Raw genomic sequence first — 18,981 nt, forward strand, 5'->3', positions numbered from 1 at the left:
CTTCCACGGCGGCTTCGCGCTTCCACTATGTTTGGTCCCTGCCGCCCGCCGTACACCCCTCTAAGGACGCGAAAGTAGAACTTTGCATGCGCGGGTATTCATATGTTTTTTTCAAATTAAATTATATCTGAGAGATTAGTATTTATTTTCTATTGTTATATTATATCATAGACATGGTTTATCAATATTCTTAGTAAGGTGAGGTGGTGTGGGCGCGCATGCGCAGTCTTAGGCTATTGAGGCGCAGAGGGGTCCAAACAGGATGTGAATAAAGATAAATAAATATATAATATCTTCCGTTTTATACGGTATAATTCCCGTCTGTGGTCTCGCATATCTCGTCACTATTGTAATTTAAATTCATCTGGTTACGTTTGTGTGACTCTGGGCGTGCATGGCCCAGCGAGCCCTGGGATGTACGGCGAGTGTGAGAGACCAAGAAGAGTGAGAGCGCGAAGCCGCCATCAATGGGGGACCGGCTGGTGCCTGAGCCTGTGATCACCTGACCTGGGAGCAATATGGGCTGTGTGCAATGGCTGGAAGGGTGACCCCATCATCGTGTGCTCTGTGACACCCCACCAGCCCGGTGCTGGCCCCTCTGATCAGGTGAGAGCTCCATGGATTACAGTGCGGTGACTGCTCACTTCATCTCTGCAATATTGATGTTATTCCATATGGTAACCCACATCTAGCACAGGAATGTATGGAATAGGGAGAGGAGGGGGAATTCTGGAGGTGATGACTTCAATCTGAAAAAGTTGTCTGCTTGGCTGCCATGCTCTTAGGTTACTAAACCCACAACAATAAAACCAATCTGTATATGCAGTAAAGCATGCTTGTTATCCTCACTGTGGAACCTAAGGGGTTAATCATTCACAGTGTGTAGAAAGGCTGTTTGATCCTGCCTTGTCTGACCCTCCCCTTCTTCCAGAGTCCCCAATTCATCTCCTGATATAACAGAGCCTCAGGGGCAAGCTGCACATGCTCAGTTTTTTGTGTATTGCTAGAGCTTGTTTTCTTCTTCTTGGGAGAGTGCATGTGATCAGTAAGGATGAGCTCAGGTGTGTTTGGAATCCGTACGTGCAGAGCCCGCCAGGAAGTTGACACTGCGCTGTGCTAATCACAGGCAGTGAATCATTTCCCAGTCTCTGCAGCCACGGAGATTTCCTGGCGGGCTTGTGCAGGTTCCGAACACGCCTGAGCTCATCCTTAGGGCCAGTTCACACCATAGAAACGCAATCTGGTGCGTTTTTGATGCGTTTTACAGCATTCCAGTGCAGGTATAATGCACCATGTTCTACTTTTTTTTCTGGAACTGGAAGGCACTGGAACTGCAAGCACTGGTGTGAACTATGCCATTGAAAACCATATAACCTACTTTCCATGCATTTTTGATGCAGAAGAAAAACGCACTGGACTGCATGTGGTGTGAACTGGCCCTTAGTGATCAGCACAGGGCCAATCAGCACTGTCCAGACAGAGGGTCAGGGGTTCTGCATCCTCTTGGGACAATCATGAGAGAATGAAAACTCCTCCTACAAGCTTTAACCAGATACTGATGTAAGTCACAAGACTGCTCTAACTACTGATGAGAAAAAGTATTTAGCTGTTTATATTTACTAAAATAATTGCATTTCTATGTTCTGTGTACTGTGGGGGACCAGATATAATGATTGCAGGGTCCTGGTTTTAGTAACACTTTTCTATACCCATGTATGTAGATCAGGAAAACCTCAGATCTGTTACATTCTCCAGGTCAGTGACTCAGAATATGAAAGCCAGAGGATCAGCATGACAGGCAGATCTCCTCCAGAGAGGTTGGCAAGGGAATTCTCTATGTCTCTTTAATTATAGGTTTGCATTAAGTCACCCTGTCACCATAGGGTCAGTGGTATACAATACACACCCTGTACAAGGAGAGGCACTATACTGACATTTCTGATGGAAGCGCTACTAGATATGTGGGGCCTTTACAGAGGCACTGTCACTTTGCCTTTCATGGAAATGGGGGGCAGTGTCTCTTTAAATTTTAAAGTCATAGCTTTTTTTCTTTTTAGTTTTGGATAGAGTGTGGAAGGATTAGAACCCTTGTTGTCAGGTTATTATTTCTATCTGCACGCTGGGAAGATTCACCCCTCTGTTTGTCCTGGTTGGGAATCAGTTCAGATGTGTTCGGACACAAATCCAACCCCATCTGAGCTATCCCGCCAGGAAGCTGTCAAAGCAAGACCACTAGTCATAGGCAGTGGAGTCATGCCCCACCTCAGAGATGCACATATACAAGAAGCGTATATACACTCTACTGTGGGGCAGGGGACACCTCTACCATCTATGATTGGCTGTCCGCATTAACGGCTTACTGGCAGGATAGCTCAGGTGGGTTAGGGCTTGTGTCCAAACACGTGAGCTTATCCCTGGTCCTGGTGACCGTTGATGATCATTGACCATTGTGTCCTTGAGACAGAGAGAGAGAGGAAATCCAAAATGTTACAGTTGTCATCAGAACAGGAATAGAGGGAAGATCTTTTATTCAAGACATCTATTCTGGTGACAACTGTTTGAAAGGAGATAGAATTTCTCTAACTTTTTTCTATCTGCGTCATACAAGAGTCTGTATCCACTGAGAGAAGATTAGGCCTTACTGAGGTTGCGTGGGGATACAGGTGTCACGTAAACATTTAGGGCACACCGGAGCCATAGGATGATAAAGGATCCTCTGGGTGCCCTGGAACCACAGGTTGACACAGAATGCCCAGAGTACTCTGAGGTCACAGGGTGACACAGAATGTTCTGATTGCTCTGGGGTTTTGGGGGTGGTACAGGATGCCCAGATTTCTCTGAGGTCACAGGGTGACACAGAATGTTCAGATTTCTCTGGAGTCCTAAGGATCAGTGGGTAACACAGGATGCTCAATAGTGCCCTGAGGTCATAGGGGTCATGGGTTGACACAGAATGCTTAGATGCTCTGGAGTCCCGGGGTAATGGGGTAACACAGGATGTTCACAGTGCTTTGGGGTCCTAGGGTGGCAGAATACTTGGGGATGCCCTGCTGTCATAGGGATCAGGGGTGACACAGGATGCTGGGTAGTCACTGGAGACACAGGAATTGACCAAGGTCACAGGAAACTCTGGGGTCACTAGGAGACACTGGAGAGAGGATACAGCAGCAGGGGACTTGGCTAAGGCACAGCATGGCATTGCTCAATCATTTTAAAGATGGGCGCCAATCGGGAGCCTCCAGCTGAAAGTGCTGCCAACTGCACGCCAGAGAATAGACCAGGCACAGGAAGGAAGAAGAGGTGAATGTAACACTCTGCCCGTGTTTAATCATTCCTTTCTCTCCTGCAGGAGAAAGAAAACACTTTTGCTGATGATTTAGTTTAAATTAGTGACATGTTTATATTGAAATGGGGACGGTAATTAGTATATATTTTTTTCTTCTGTTATTTTGTAGACAAGATGAGACTTTTTTCAGAGTCCCACAAGACGGTGTTTGTGGTCGATCACTGCCCGTACATGGCAGAATCCTGCAGACAGCATGTCGAGTTTGATATGATGACCAAAAACCGTACGCAGGGAATCATCCCTCTGGCGCCAATCTCAAAATCTCTGTGGACGTGTGCTGTGGAAGCATCTGTGGAATATTGTCGAATAATGTATGATATCTTCCCCCTCAAGAAACTGGTAAGAGCACCATTGTCTCTTTTATTTAATGTGTTTACAGCTGTGTCTTCTGTGCCTAATGTTTCCAACATCTTAAAAGTTACATGTTGGTCTCTTGATTGGACTGATTGTGTCCTGAATCATACAAGAATTCTTCCACCCTGGCTGTTTCAAAGTAAACCTGTTCTATGTCTTTTCAGGGCAAAGCAATGGGTTCACTTAAAGTAGATACAAAGACAATAGACCCGGATTCACGTAGCACTTACACCGACGTATCTCGAGATACGCCGCGTAAGTGTCAATGTGCGCCGTCGTATCTATGCGCTGTGCCAATAGAACTAGATACGCCTGAAATTAGTCTTCATCCGACCGACGTAAGTTTCCTTCGCCGTCGTATCGTGGGCACATATTTACGCTGGCCGTAAGGGGCGCTTGCATCGATTTACGATTCGAATATGCAAATGAGGGAGATACTCCGATTCACGAACGTACTTGCGCCCGGCGCATTCATATACGCGGTTTACGTAAGTCGTACGTCCGGCATAAAGTTAAGCCTCATAAAGCAGGGGTAAGTCATGTTAAGGTATGGACCAGGGAACAGCTGTCGTATTTTACGTTGTTTACGTAGTAGTACGTGAATAGGGCTGGGCGTAGGTTACGTTCACGTCGTAGGCAGTGATTCGACGTGTCTTAGTGAGTATTTCCGACGTGATTCTAAGCATGCGCACTGGGATGCTTCCACGGGACAGCGCATGCACCGTTCTTTCGGCCCATCATTTGCATGGGGTCACGCTTCATTTAAATGGATCACGCCCACTTCCACCTACTTTGAATTAGGCCAGCTTACGCCGACGAATTTACGTTACGCTGGCGCAACGTTGGGAGCAAGTGCTTTGTGAATACTGTGCTCGCCGCTCTGCGCTACGTCAGCGTAGCGTATATTCGATACGCTACGCCGGCATAACTATGCGCCGAGGTACGTGAATCCGGGCCATAATGTATAATTTCATAATGGAATTGTCTTTTCACAAAACAATATGAAAATCTTCAAATCGCCTTTGTAACTCTATTTTGCTGCAGTCAAGTCATCCTCTTGAGCATTAGGCTCACCATACACGTATAATCTGACCATACAATCTTTTTACAATTAGCTTTAGATCTACCACAACTATGTAAAATGAGGACCTTAGCAGTGTGTACGGTAAATAAAAAAAAAAAAAAGACGTCTCTCTCCTGACCAGGCAGGGTGACACAACGGCTTCAGCCTACATGTCTCCACCAATAAACCACGCTCCATGATGCTTTTTGCCCGGCCCACCATGACCCTATGAATAAGCCCCATGGACGGGGCCAGACGGCGTGGTTTCTTGGTAGAGACCTGTAGGTGGACCTGCTGCAGCTTGTGATGCACATTGTCGGAAGCTTACAGTGTGTAGTGAAATCGGAGTAAAATATTTCACTACAGGAGCCTGTACAGCTGTGCGAGACTGAAGGTACTGTTGGGGGGATTATCTTTAAAAATGTAATAATTTTTCAACATTTTAGTGTGTTTTTTTTTTTTTTTTTTTTGTATAGGGTGTGTTTTTTTTATTCTTTTTTAGCTACCATGTCTTAGAATTTCCTAACCTTGAAATGCAATGTTTTCTGTGTCTGTAGGTGAATTTTATGGTCAGTGATTCTTGTTCCCGGATATTGAATAGTTGGTCTCAAGAGGACCAAAACTTGCAGGAGGTAAGGAGAGATATCGACATACAAATCTACATTGTTTTTGCCTCTCTGAAATTGGTTTGACTAATTTTATTAACTAATTTTATTAATGAACGTAATTTTACAGTTTTTCTGCAATTTATATGGACTGTTGCTAGAGGTCCTTTTATCCGATGTATCGCTTCCGCTTGTTTCGGCCTGCAGTATGGCTTATTGTCGGTATACCTGCCGTATTTGGTTCCTTAATTCAAACCCTTTTTAAAATCAACGCCTTTTTCTTTTCTTTTAGTTAATGGCAGCCTTATCCTCGATTGGCCCTCCAAATCCACGGGCAGACCCAGAGTGTTGCAGCATCCTCCATGGGCTGGTGGCAGCGGTGGAGTCCCTGTGTAAGATCACTGATTATCAGCATGAGTCCAGGACAGTGCTAATGGAGAACGCAGACCGTGTAGCTAACAGGGGCCGCATCATCTGTCTTACCAATGCCAAGAGGTACAAACACTTGGAAATGAATCTTTTGTCAGAGTTGTACATGTCATCCAGCAGAACTCTACTGTTTAAACTTGTAGGTACTGGATAGCTGTCTTTCACACCTGATCTCTAAAAGCATTTGACATATATTATATTTAAACCTAAGCACATAAATGTAAAATATTGCAGCTAAGCAGTTCTTAGATGTGGTGGCTTCATTAGTTTTCTCCTTCATTTTCTGAAAGTACAGGAAAAAAAAACTTGTTGCTCCTGCCAGAAATCCAGTTCCTTTGTAACTTCCTGTATACTGCACTGAATGAATGCTATCGGCCTTCCCAATTATCTTCCAGAAATGATAGAACATCACTCTGGGGTGTTTTTAGTTCAAATCAGGAGTGCAACTAGGATGACAACACTGCTTTTCCATACATAGAGTGCAATAAGTGAACATTGTCACCCTAGGACAGGAAGAACAAAAAAGAAAAGAAAACCAGTCACCAAATCTAAGCACCGGAAAGGTGTAATATATTACATTATTTGGGGGTTTACATATGCTTTTAAAAGAAAAGTAAAAAGCTTTTTTGGCTATATTTCTCATGTGGATCACAGGAATTTACTTATTTCTGAACTCCTGTCACCCAGATTCGGCCAACAGTGGGTCGTCTGCCCACATCCTACCAACCCGTGATGTCATCGGTTGCTAAGGACAAGTCAGGCAGCCCCCACAGCTTCCTGGGTTGCTGACAGGAGTATAGATAGCAGCAGGGAGGAAGTGAGTCGGGAGGAGATCTGGGCTGTGCGCTCTCTCCCTCCTCTCTGTATACAGGAGTTAACGCAGGATCACTCTCTCTCATCAGACTGTACAGGGCTTGATTATCTCCTCCCCATATTACTCCTATCCCGGTGTTCTATTAATATGTGCCCTCCATCGAAAAGTGCCCGCGCGGTACAGAGCCGCACTCCAGATGATTTGGTGATCAGCTGGAGTGACGTTACCATGACGCATGCGCACATCACAGGAGGCATTTTTCGACGGGAGAGGGAATTTCATGGACACAATTGAAAGCTATTCACAGAGCGGAGGGGGACACCATAGTTGTTACATTATGCCTCGCTGTTGCAGGGCAGCTTGTGGGTGCGTTGAAGGGCAGGTTTTGTCTGTGTTGCAAACCGCCCTTAGACACAGGCAACAGGCGCTGATCAAGACACTAAAGCCGCCGTGCAACACTGGCAAAAGGCAACCTTGAGCAGACTGAAACCCCACCCCGCATAAGCGAGGCACAATATGACAACAGTGTCCTTCTGCTCTGTGAATAGCTTTTAATGGTGTCTGTGATGTTCTCTCCTGTCAAAAAATGGCTCCTCCTGATGTGCGCATGCGCCATGGTCACGTCACTCCAGCTGATCGCCAAATCACCTGAAGTGCAGCTCCGTCCTGCACATACGCGGGCACTTTTAGATGAAGGGCACATATCGATAGAACACCGGCAGCAACAATTGTGGGTAGAGGGAGGTAATCAAACCTTGCAACGTTGGAGTGTGTTTTGTATTATTTCTGGTATACAGACAGGTGGAAAAGGAGCTGGGGGGGGGGGGGCAGCACAGCCCACACCTCCCCGGCTCTCTCTCCTTTTTGCTTCTGTCAATATTCCTGAAGTGATGAGAGGTTTTGTGATCAGAGGGAGATTTGAAGGGGGAGGGGGGAACATAATTTGTGCTAGGAGGGAAGATTTGGCAGGGGGGATTTACAACCTACAGACACTTAACTCTGCCTTACAAATTACATTCTAGGGTGTGAATGCGCAGAACGATGTGGGTCTGCACATGCACAAGATTTCATGCTGAAACCCAGAAATAATGCCTCCTGAGATGCGACACAGATATGCCAGGAAGCAGTGGATGACTGGGCACATAATCCTCGGAGAGATCCGCACTTTTAAAATGGGGGAAAAAAATGGAATTTCAGGTTTTAAATCATTCATGTGTGTGTGTGGGGAGGGGGGGGGTGGAGGCAGAAGAGAGGAAGTGCTATTTGTGGGTGAAGGTACGCTTTAAGCTGATGTCTCTTATATTTGCAGCACATTAATAATTAGCATTATCCTATCAAATTTGTCTTCTAGTTGGTCATTGCTGTCAGTCGCTCAAGCCATATTGTCACGTGTCCATCTTTATCTTTCTGTTTTGTTTTCCCAGTGATAGCCATGTTCAGATGTTGGAGGACTGTGTCAGTGAGACAATACATGAACACAACAAGCTGGCTGCCGGCTCTGATCAGTATGTACACAATATTTGGCTAAGCCGATTTTAGTTTTAAAAACAAATTACTCTGGAGTGCATTGGCACATTTGCATGGGCTGTAGATTATTATTCACATCCACTAAGGAAGACTTTATTAATTGAGCTTTGGGTGTTGTCATCTCTTACCATTGGGGACATCTTTTGGCCATTTATGTGCTCTGCAGTCTCCCCCTAGATACACTCCAGAGGTATGGTATCATATGTGCTGGCATAAGGTATGCTATTTATCGTATTCATTTGGCCTCTGAGGAAGCAGATCATATACAGTGCCTTGAAAAAGTATTCAAACCCCTTGAAATTATTGCTATGCAATACTAGCTCATTATGCCTTTTGTCCTGCAGGTTTTTTTTTTCTGTTAGTGAGTGTACAACCACTTTAACTAGTTAAGCCCCGGACCAATATGCAGCCTAAAGACCCAAGGTGTTTTACAGTTCGGGACTGCGTCGCTTTAACAGACAATTGCGCGGTCGTGCGACGTGGCTCCCAAACAAAATTGGCGTCCTTTTTTCCCCACAAATAGAGCTTTCTTTTGGTGGTATTTGATCACATCTGCGGTTTTTAGTTTTTGCGCTATAAACAAAAATAGAGCGACAATTTTGAAAAAAATGCAATATTTTTTACTTTTTGCTGTAATAAATATCCCCCAAAAACATATATAAAAATTTTTTTTTTTCTCAGTTTAGGCCGATACGTATTCTTCTACCTATTTTTAGTAAAAAAAATCGCAATAAGCGTTTATCGATTGGTTTGCGCAAAATTTATAGCGTTTACAAAATAGGGGATAGTTTTATTGCATTTTTATTAATTTTTTTTTTTTTTTTACTACTAATGGCGGCGATCAGCAATTTTTTTCGTGACTGCGACATTATGGCGGACACTTCGGACAATTTTGACACATTTTTGGGACCATTGTCATTTTCACAGCAAAAAATGCATTTAAATTGCATTCTTTATTGTGAAAATGACAGTTGCAGTTTGGGAGTTAACCACAGGTGGCGCTGTAGGAGTTAGGGTGCACCTAGTGTGTGTTTACAACTGTAGGAGCGTGTGGCTGTAGGAATGACGTCATCGATCGTGTCTTCCCTATAAAGGGAATGACGCGATCGATGCGACGCCATAGTGAAGGACGGGGAAGCCGTGTTTACACACGGCTCTCCCCGTTCTTCAGCTCCGGGGAGCGATCGCGACGGAGCGGCTATAAACAAATAGCCGCGCCGTGGTCCCGGATCGCTCCCCGAGCGGACCCGACCTCCGCATGTAGCGGGGGGGGGTCCCGATCGGACCCCCCACCCGCTAATAGGCAAGGACGTACATGTACGCCCATGTGCCTGTACGTGCCATATTGTGGACGTATATGTACATGCGGGGGTCGGGAACTGGTTAAATGGTCCACCACTTGCAAAAATTATATAGAATAAAAATGTGAAAAAATCTATGTTTAAAATTGCAATAATGAACTGTTCGCAGTGGAATCAGTAGGCGGTATGCATCAGTTGGCACAGTACAGGGTGGAGGAGCCCCGGGGAAGCCTCGTCTGGCCATTGGGTTATAAGCAGATGAGTTATCTCAACGCATTTCACACCTTGGAGCTTCATCAGGAGGCAAGATTTCTTTTTATTTGAGCAACACTTTGGAAAGGAGCCACCTCCCTTAAATAGGGAAACCATATGCAGAGGAGGACCTGACCTGGAGGGGATGAATATTGAACCTATTGAATACCCAAACCACAATTATTGACCTTTAAGGTCAAAACATTAAGGTGAGCATGCCCTGCAGGTTAAAGAAGGTGGCTGGAAGTAAAATTGGAGAAGTCACGTATACAAGCATTTGGAAGTGTGGACTGTTGTTGATTGAAGCTATCATGGTGGTTTTATGGACAGTTCATTATTGCACTTTTTAATATATATTTTTCACATTTTTATTCTATATTATTTTTGTTGCGCGCACACAGTGGAGAACCATTTAATAAATCTGAGGATATTATTTCTGATCAAAGTATGTGCAAAAGAGGTGACCGCACTCTAGGGCCGAGAAATAGATTATGAATATAGTTGTCAACAATTTTCTTAATCAATGAATCGGCCAAAGATTAGTTGGCCTGCTTACAGAATGAATTATTTGTTTACATATCAGGAAATAGTGCAGCACTCATACAGCTCAGTACACCATCCATACGTGTCAGTAAGTGCTTGAGATTTTGTGAATGTGTGAGGAGCAATGCCTCGTGGGACATGTAGTCCTGGGCAGGAAGTTAGTGGTTCTAAAGGCAGAATTTTTAAATATTGCTATAGGGGCACGCTATACTATGCTTTGCAGCTTGCTATTGGGGCACTCTGAAGGCAGCAGGAGCCTAAAGTGCTGATGGGGATCCCAAAAGAGGAGAATCGTCTGTATGGTTTTCCGAAGGGCAAAAAAAACACGCGTCCTCTGAATCAAGTATGAGACTGGAGCACTCGTTCTGGTAAAACTAGCGTTCGTAATGGCGATAGAACATTTGTCGCACTGTAACGGACTGAAAAGCGTCAATCGTCTCTCACCAAACTTTTACTAACGCAAGAATCAGCAAAAGCAGCCCAAAGGGTGGCGCCATTGGAATGGAACTTCCCCTTTATAGTGCCGTTGTACGTCACCGCGCTTTGGGCGGCGGACTTTTGTCTGAGTGTGTGTATGCAAGGCAGGCTGAAAGGAATTCTGTCGGGAAAACCGTTTATTATCCGACGGAAAAAATGGTTGTGTGTACTAGGCATTATTCTAATGCCGCGTACACACGATCATTTTTCAGCTTGTAAAAACAAAGTTCATTTGAAACGATCGTGTGGGCTTCACAGCATTTTTCGGGTTCTGAAAAACGGCAAAACAAAAATTCCAACATGCTCTATTTTTTCACAACGTTTTAAACTGTAGTTTTTTCGGGTTGTAAAAAATGATCGTGTGTGGGCTTTAACGACGTGAAAAAAAAACGCGCATGCTCAGAAGCAAGTTATGAGACGGGAGCGCTCGTTCTGGTAAAACTACCGTTCGTAATGGAGTAAGCACATTCATCACGCTGTAACAGACAGAAAAGCGCGAATCGTCTTTTACTAACACGAAATCGGCTAAAGCAGCCCAAAGGGTGGCACAATCCACATGGAACTTCCTCTTTATAGTGTCGTCGTACGTCACCGCGCTTTGCTAGAGCATTTTTTTTTTTTTTTTTTTTTTTACGATCGTGTGTGGGCAACGTCGTTTTAATGATGAAGTTGGAAAAAACTTTGTTTTTTCTAGAGGCTGAAAAACGTTGTTTTTTACAAGCCGAAAAATTATCGCGTGTACGCGGCATCAGAGTGGATTAGAGATTTTGCTCCCTAACCATATAGTTGGTTATTTATATTTACCACTCCATAGAGATATTTAAGAATAAATTGGCTTTTTTTTTTTTTAACTTTACGTATTAACTAAATTATACACCACACATTATTTTAAGGTTATTATCCGATTATTTGAAACAATAATCGGCCAACTAATCGATTATGAAAATAATCATTAGTTGCATCCCTACCGCACTCCAATCTTCAGAAGTATGAATGCTTTAATCTTAAAGGGGAGTTCCACCCACAATTTCACTTTTTAAATATAAATACCCCTGTAATACACAAGCTTAATGTATTCTAGTAAAGTTAGTCTGTAAACTAAGGTCCGTTTTGTTAGGTTGTTACAGCATTTAAATAGTTTATAATCTAGAAATAGACCGTGGCCATCTTAAGTGTGGGCATCATGAAGCCAGACTGTAGACTTCCTGGATTTCAGCTTTGCATATCTCGCACATGCTCAGTGCACAAGCAATGTAATAGGTTTCAGTCAGGTTTGCAAGGACTACTGGGAAACATGATACCTATCCCAGAAACCCTTGCAAATAGCCTAGGCAAATAAGGAGGAGGAAGTAATGAAGGACTACCAAATAAAGGTATTTACAAGCAACAAATTAAATAAAAATTGTCCGGCGGGGGGCGTGGCCTGGACAGGCATGTGAGCGGACGCTTGGCACGGAGCTCCCGCTATTGATCCTGCAACGATCCTTCCCGCGGCGATCCTGTACCGCACAAAGCGCTGACAGACCCACCCTACCTTCCTCCACACGGCGGCGACCACACAGAGACCTTCCCGATCCCCGAGATGGCCCGTAGAGGCGAAAAAGACGCGGCGGTGGTGGCGGCCCTGGCCCTCCAAGATGGCGCCGGCCCCGTCCTCCCTCAGAGGGCCGCGCGCGGCTGGGAGACACTCAAGGAGACGGGTAAGCCGGCCAAGACCTCAAAACAGCAGGGGAGGGAGCAGCCCAAAGATATGCTGTACTATACCCAAAAGCTCCAGGGCCCGAGCTGCTCCCTTCCCCCTCAGCTGTCGACACCATTACATGAGGCGGGGGGGCAGGATGGCGCCTCCACCCTAGATGACACGCTGCCCCTGGAGGTGTCCCAAGGACAGATAGCTGACCTGTTTGAGAGGCCAGAGGATGCTCCACAACCCACGCTGAGTGAGATCCTGCAGGCAGTGCAAAGCTGCACCACATCTGTGACTGCGTCCGTGGATGGCCTAAAGCTGCAGTTTGGGGCCCTGACAGAAACTGTGTCATTTATCCGACATGACATCCAGAAAATAAGAGAACGCACCACGGCAGTGGAGGGGCGCGTTAGTGAGGTGGAGGACCAGATGCCCCACCTCGTTAGAGACACCAGAACTGCGCTGCAGCAAGCGGGTCAGGCGAACGCAAAGACAGACGATATCGAGAACCGCCTACGAAGGAACAATGTTCGCATCGTGGGGCTCCCTGAGAAGGTGGAGGGCCGGGACCCCACAGCCTTCGTGGAGTCATGGCTCCAGGAGATATTTGGTGCGGAAGCATTTACCACACTATTTGCGGTGGAGAGGGCCCACCGCACGCCACCAAGACCCCTCCCGCCAGGTAATCCGCCGAGGCCCATGCTCGCCAGGCTCCTCAATTATAGAGACAGAGAAATAGTGCTCAGGCTGGCGCGGGAGAAGGGGACTGTACACTATAATGGAGCAAGAGTCTCATTCTACCCGGACTTTTCCGCAGAAGTGCAGCGCAGGAGAGCCAAATTTGCTGATGTGAAGAAGCGCCTACAAAAGATTCAAGTGACATACGCCATGCTGTACCCGGCCAAACTAAGAGTCACAGTCAGAGGCCAAGCCACCTTCTTCGAATCCGCCGCGGATGCTGCGGAGTGGTTGGACCGCAACGAACAAGATTTGCGCAGGAGAAGGGACGTAGACGAGGGGGACTGAAACACCTGACCGCACAAGATGGACTAGGTATGACACCTGTTGTGGGAAATGCCTGGGTTTTTTATATCTCTAATTGCGGGACATTGCTATTTTCTCTTTCTTTTTTTTTGTTTTTGTCAGCGCGAGCTCAGAGCTTTTGAAAATTTACCTTTCCAATGTTGGAATCTGAGCGGCGGAGGGGGAGGCCCCCCCTCTATGCCGCACACGCTAGAGAACGACCCCGTAGTCTGGGGAGGACTGATAGGTGCCCGGTTGGCACAGAGTTCCGGAGACTGTGTTTTTTCATCTCAGTTTTTGTGTTGTTTTTTGCTCATCTCACTATACGCTGTGCTACCTCCCCTCTCCCCACATTATATTTTTTATGCCTCCACCCATTTCGTGCATGGACTGATGCCTACAGGCACGCATTTTTTGTTCTGGACTCCTGTGCTCGAGGTGGACTTGAGACGCTATCGCCGTACGGCGGTGCCATTAATCCCCAACGGTCATGGCTACCACACCTATAGTATCATGGAATGTCCGTGGTGTCCATGACCCCCTGAAGCGCACTATGATTGGCTCATGCCTGAAGAAGTTCCATCCTGCAGTAGTGGGTCTCCAGGAGACTCATCTTACGAAAGACACTATAGGTTGCCTGGGACTTTCCTGGGTGGGCAAGGCATACCACTCCACTCACACCTCTTACTCTCGGGGGGTGAGTGTTTTGGTTCACAAATCCTTGGCCTACCAGGAAATAGAATCGGTAATAGACTCCCAAGGGAGGTATGTTTTTTTGCATTGCAAACTCTTTACTGTGACAATGATACTTGCTTTTGTATATATTCCCCCCCCCTTTTCTAGAGAGGTTATACAATGTCTCCTGTCACATTTAGCGGATAAGCCTGATATACCTGTCATGATTATGGGGGACTTTAACGGGTGCTTGGACCCCAGGCTGGATAGGCATCCGCCGGCCATACCTCCGCTGGGGGGCAGAGGCACTATTTTGAGCCGCCTGCTGGCGGAGGTGGGTTGGATGGATGTTTGGAGAGTCAGACACCCGACGACCAAACAATTCTCCTGTTTTTCTAAGACCCATGGGTCGCTTTCACGCATTGATCTATGCGTGGGGTCCACCCAGGTTCTGCAAATGGTCTCCAAGTCGGAATATCTCCCCCGAGGGGTATCGGACCACTCACCCCTGGCAGTACACCTTATTACCCGCCCGGCCTCCTCCCTGCCCAGGGCCCCCTGGAAAATGAACGCATTCTGGTTAAAACTGTTCACCTCTCATGAGCGAATAGGGCTGCAGATAGGGAAATACTTTACGGAAAATGGCCAAGGGGGCGATGCAGTCGAGGGGTGGGATGCATTCAAGGCTTGCCTTAGGGGCACGTTCATTGCTGAAATCACTGCCGTTAAGCGCAACTCCGCAGCACTTCTAGAACAGGTCGGGGATCAGGTGCAGAGACTGGAATTACAATACGTAACAGATCCCTCGGACTCCGCGAGGGACGCTTGGATATCGGGCCGGGACTCCCTGGACCGGTTGAGAGCGTCCACCGCGGAAAAGAAACGTTTTTTTACCAAGCAGGCTTTTTACGAGGAGGGGGAAAAGACGGGCAGACTTTTGGCCAGGATTGCCAGGTCCCAACAGGCGTCCCCGGCCATAGGAGCAATTCGCAACTCTCAGGGGAGGCTAGTGAACGATCCAGAGCGGATAGTTGCCGTGCTGGCGACCTTCTACATGGATCTGTATAAACCCTGTGACGACTACCCTGACAGTGAGCTACAAACATACATAGAAGACGTGGATCTTCCGATGTTGTCCCGACAGGCCCGAGCTGCAATGGACGCTCCCCTCACCCTTGACGAATTGACGAAGGCGGCTGCCTCCTTCCCTACCTGTAAGGCTCCGGGAGACGATGGGATCCCTATGGAGGTATACACCCAATATGGGGGGGAGATTCTCCCCAAACTCCTAGAGGTCTTTAATGCTGCTTTTGAACAGGGGAAGCTACCCCCCTCCATGACAAGGGCAAACATTATTCTTTTGTTGAAACCAGGCAAGGACCCTCTAGACCCAGGCTCATACAGGCCCATCTCCCTGCTGCAGAGCGACGTTAAAATTTTAGCCAAAGTACTAGCCATGAGGGTTAACACGATTATTCTATCCATAATCCACCCTGACCAGGCGGGATTTATGCCACGTAGTTCCACCGCGACCAACCTTCGCCGCCTGTACCTAAACATGCAGACCCCATCGGACACCGTCGGCCAACGGGCACTGTTGTCACTTGATGCCAATAAGGCTTTCGACAGTGTCGGCTGGCGGTATCTGTGGGTGATATTGGCCAAGTTTGGCTTCGGCCCTAATTTTTTGAGGTGGGTGAGACTGTTGTATGACGCGCCCCAGGCGGCCGTGCGGTTGTCGGACCGGATGTCTCCTGCCTTCGCTTTGGGCAGGGGGACCAGGCAGGGCTGTCCCCTGTCCCCCCTGCTCTTCGCCTTGGCGATTGAGCCCCTGGCGGCCCTGGTGCGGGCCTGCCCAGCGGTTAGGGGCTTCCGATATGGAGACATGCATGAGAAACTCATGCTGTACGCCGACGACATGCTCCTGTTTCTGGAAGATACAGATGAATCCCTGAGCCAGGTGATGTCCCTTGTGGTGAGGTTCGGACATTTTTCTGGCCTCACCATAAATTGGACTAAATCCGCGTTGATGTACTTGGACGGACCTCCTCAGTCCGAGGGTGGCCCCTCAACCCCTGTCCCGGTAGTGTCCTCTTTTAAATACCTAGGGGTGCATGTTTCCCCCATAGTGACTGATTATAGTCGCTTGAATATCTTTCCCCTACTGACCAGGTTCAGAGACAAGATCCATATATGGAATAGGCTGCAAATGTCCCTCGCGGGTAAGACCAATCTCATTAAGATGATCCTGATGCCACAGTTGCTGTACCTGCTCCACAATTCCCCGATAGTCATCACCCTCAAAACTTTTAGAGTGGTAAACTCACTCTTTAGACAACTGCTATGGCACACCAAAACGCCCAGGATAAAGCTGGAGCAATTGCAGCGGCCCAAGGAGGGAGGGGGCCTGGCACTCCCCAACCCATGGATCTACTACCTAGCTGCGCAGCTACAGCACCTAATTGGTGCCATGTCTCCGGCCCCGGCTGGCTCCTCGGCCAGACTTTTACTGTTTGGCACTGGGGCCCGGTCGATTCCGGAGGGACTTGAGGCTCAGCACTTCCAGAAGCCCAATAGGAAAATGCCCACATATGCACTTACCCAGAAGGTGTGGAATAAGGCGAGGCAGCTCCAGGGGGTCACAGGGTTTACTGAATACAGCCCGATATGGGATAACGACAATTACACGGAATTAGCCAAACTAGATCAGGGCCCCCGGTGGAGCCATCGGGGTATTAGCCTACTCAAACAGATTTTTCATAGGGGCACTTTGCTCCCATTTGATACTTTAAGGTCCAGATTTGCGCTCCCACAAAACATGCTTTTTTACTATGTCCAGCTGCAACATGCAATCAGGGCCCAGGGGGGCGCGGTGGAGTGGGCTCAGTCCCCCACTCCGGTCTTCCGCGTCCTACGGGACACTTCGGAGACCAAGGGCATTATTTCACTGTGCTATAATATGCTGCTTGACTCTTTTCTAGAGGGACATCCTATGAAGGTGGCAGATCAGTGGGAGGAGGACGTTGGGCCATTGACAGGTGACATGTGGGAGGAGGCACTGCAGGTGGTCAATAGTTGCTCCCTTAACGTCGCACAGAGAATATCGCAACTATATATCCTACTACGGGTCCACTACACCCCCGTGAAACTCTTTAAAATGGGCAGGGTCCCTGACCCCATGTGCAACAGGTGCAGGGTAGGGACGGGTGATTTGATTCACCTGCTCTGGCGTTGCCCCAAACTCCACAGGTTCTGGAGGGAGGTCATGGACACGCTCAACTCTGTCTTCCAGACTACCGTTCCCTTAGAACCAGTCTATTGCCTGCTCGGAGTACTGGAGGGGGTGGTGTCGGAGGAGATAGCTAGAATAGCACTCAATAGAGCTTTATTCCAGGCCAGGAAGGTCATTCTCCTGAAGTGGAAACTGGAGGCACCCCCCACGTTTAAACTATGGGTGACACATATGGGCAAGATGCTTGTGATGGAAAGGTACATTTATCAGCACAGGGGTAGGGTGGGCAAGTTTGACAGAATATGGGATCCATGGCTAGCCACACCCGGCCTGAGCCCTGTGGAGCTCGTCCAGATGAGATTGTTAGGAGGTAACTAAATTCGCCAGATATGGAAGAGTGGGAAGGGAGGACGCAATATAGGGTAGGATGCACACATGCTTGGTATCTGACGAAGAGTTGTATGTGTAGTGTATTGTTTATACCTTGTATGAGATGTCATACTGCTGTTTCCTTGTTTGTTCTATGAGCAATAAAAACTTTTCTGATTTAAAAAAAAAAAAAAAAAAAAAAATTGTCCATTCTGAACACTATGAGATTAGAGTATGCAGCACAGACAAACATAAAAAAATGGGTGGAACTCCACTTTAAAAATTCACGCATTACATCAATAGACCACAATAAAGCAGGACTATAGCGGCATGGTTAACACGTGTCACAAACCAAATCGCTTAACCACTTAAGCCCTGAACCATTTCGCTGGCCAAAGACCAGAGCACTTTTTGCAATTCGGCACTGTGTCACTTTAACTAACAATTGCGTGGTCGTGTGACGTGGCTCCCAAACAAAATTGACGTCTTTTTTTTCCCCCCCACAAATAGAGCTTTCTTTTGGTGGTATTTGATCTCCTCTGCGTTTTTTTTCGCGCTATAAACAAAAATAGAGCGACAATTTTGAAAAAACAATTTGGTTGTAATATGACAAAATGTGGAAAATTTCAAGGGGTATGAATACTTATCAAGGCACTGTAAATCAGACAAACACCTACCACCTAATTACGAGCACTGTAACAATTCACTGAACACTGATGTGTATATTTTAGCAGTGGTTGGAAAAGGGTAATTTTACCTTGATTATATTTGTCATGAAGATGTATTTTTTTGTACCTGTTCCTGTACCTGTTGAGCCTGCATATTTTATTTATTTTATATCTAGCCCCCCCTTGTATGCATGTACAATAAAATAAAGTTTTTTTTTTTTTTTTTTTAAGGATTTTAACTCTCTAGTGATGGTATATTAATTGTAATACCCAAAAACTCTAGTATACATGCAATTGTTTATGAGTAATCGGTGGAAAGTTGTTTCTGGACATGGGGACCATTCCCACCATTATTAACTATCTTTGTCTTTTCTAGTCTCATGCAGATTCAGAAGTGTGAACTGGTGTTAATTCACACATACCCAGTTGGTGATGACAGTCTTGTGTCTGATCGGCCCAAGAAGGAGGTAGGTGGTTTTGATCTTTTTTTGTAAAGACAAGCGTTCGAGAACCTGTGATAATACTGCATCAGTTTGTTTTCAGTGAGCACGTATATTGGATTAATATTACAAGGTATTCCAGCTGTGGTCAGGATATATTCAAATATTTACATATT

At 46.6% G+C, this 18,981-nt stretch overlaps 1 protein-coding gene across 2 annotated transcripts in view; it reads left to right on the forward strand.

The window, feature by feature from the left end:
* Positions 1-364: 364 nt before the first annotated feature.
* Positions 365-18,981, forward strand: part of INTS13 (integrator complex subunit 13) — a 71,104-nt gene continuing 52,487 nt past the window's right edge. The window contains exons 1-6 of one of the 2 annotated variants that reach the window (XM_040345597.1): positions 365-606; positions 3,456-3,685; positions 5,321-5,395; positions 5,661-5,863; positions 8,036-8,116; positions 18,742-18,832. In XM_040345597.1, the coding sequence (XP_040201531.1) occupies positions 3,461-3,685; positions 5,321-5,395; positions 5,661-5,863; positions 8,036-8,116; positions 18,742-18,832 (675 nt within the window). In that variant the 5' untranslated portion in view covers positions 365-606; positions 3,456-3,460. The remainder of the gene's footprint in view (positions 607-3,455; positions 3,686-5,320; positions 5,396-5,660; positions 5,864-8,035; positions 8,117-18,741; positions 18,833-18,981) is intronic. The other variant, XM_040345598.1, reaches the window with a different exon arrangement.

This window comes from Rana temporaria, chromosome 3 (genome assembly GCF_905171775.1).
Source record: "Rana temporaria chromosome 3, aRanTem1.1, whole genome shotgun sequence".
In the NCBI taxonomy this organism is placed as follows: Eukaryota; Metazoa; Chordata; class Amphibia; order Anura; family Ranidae; genus Rana; species Rana temporaria.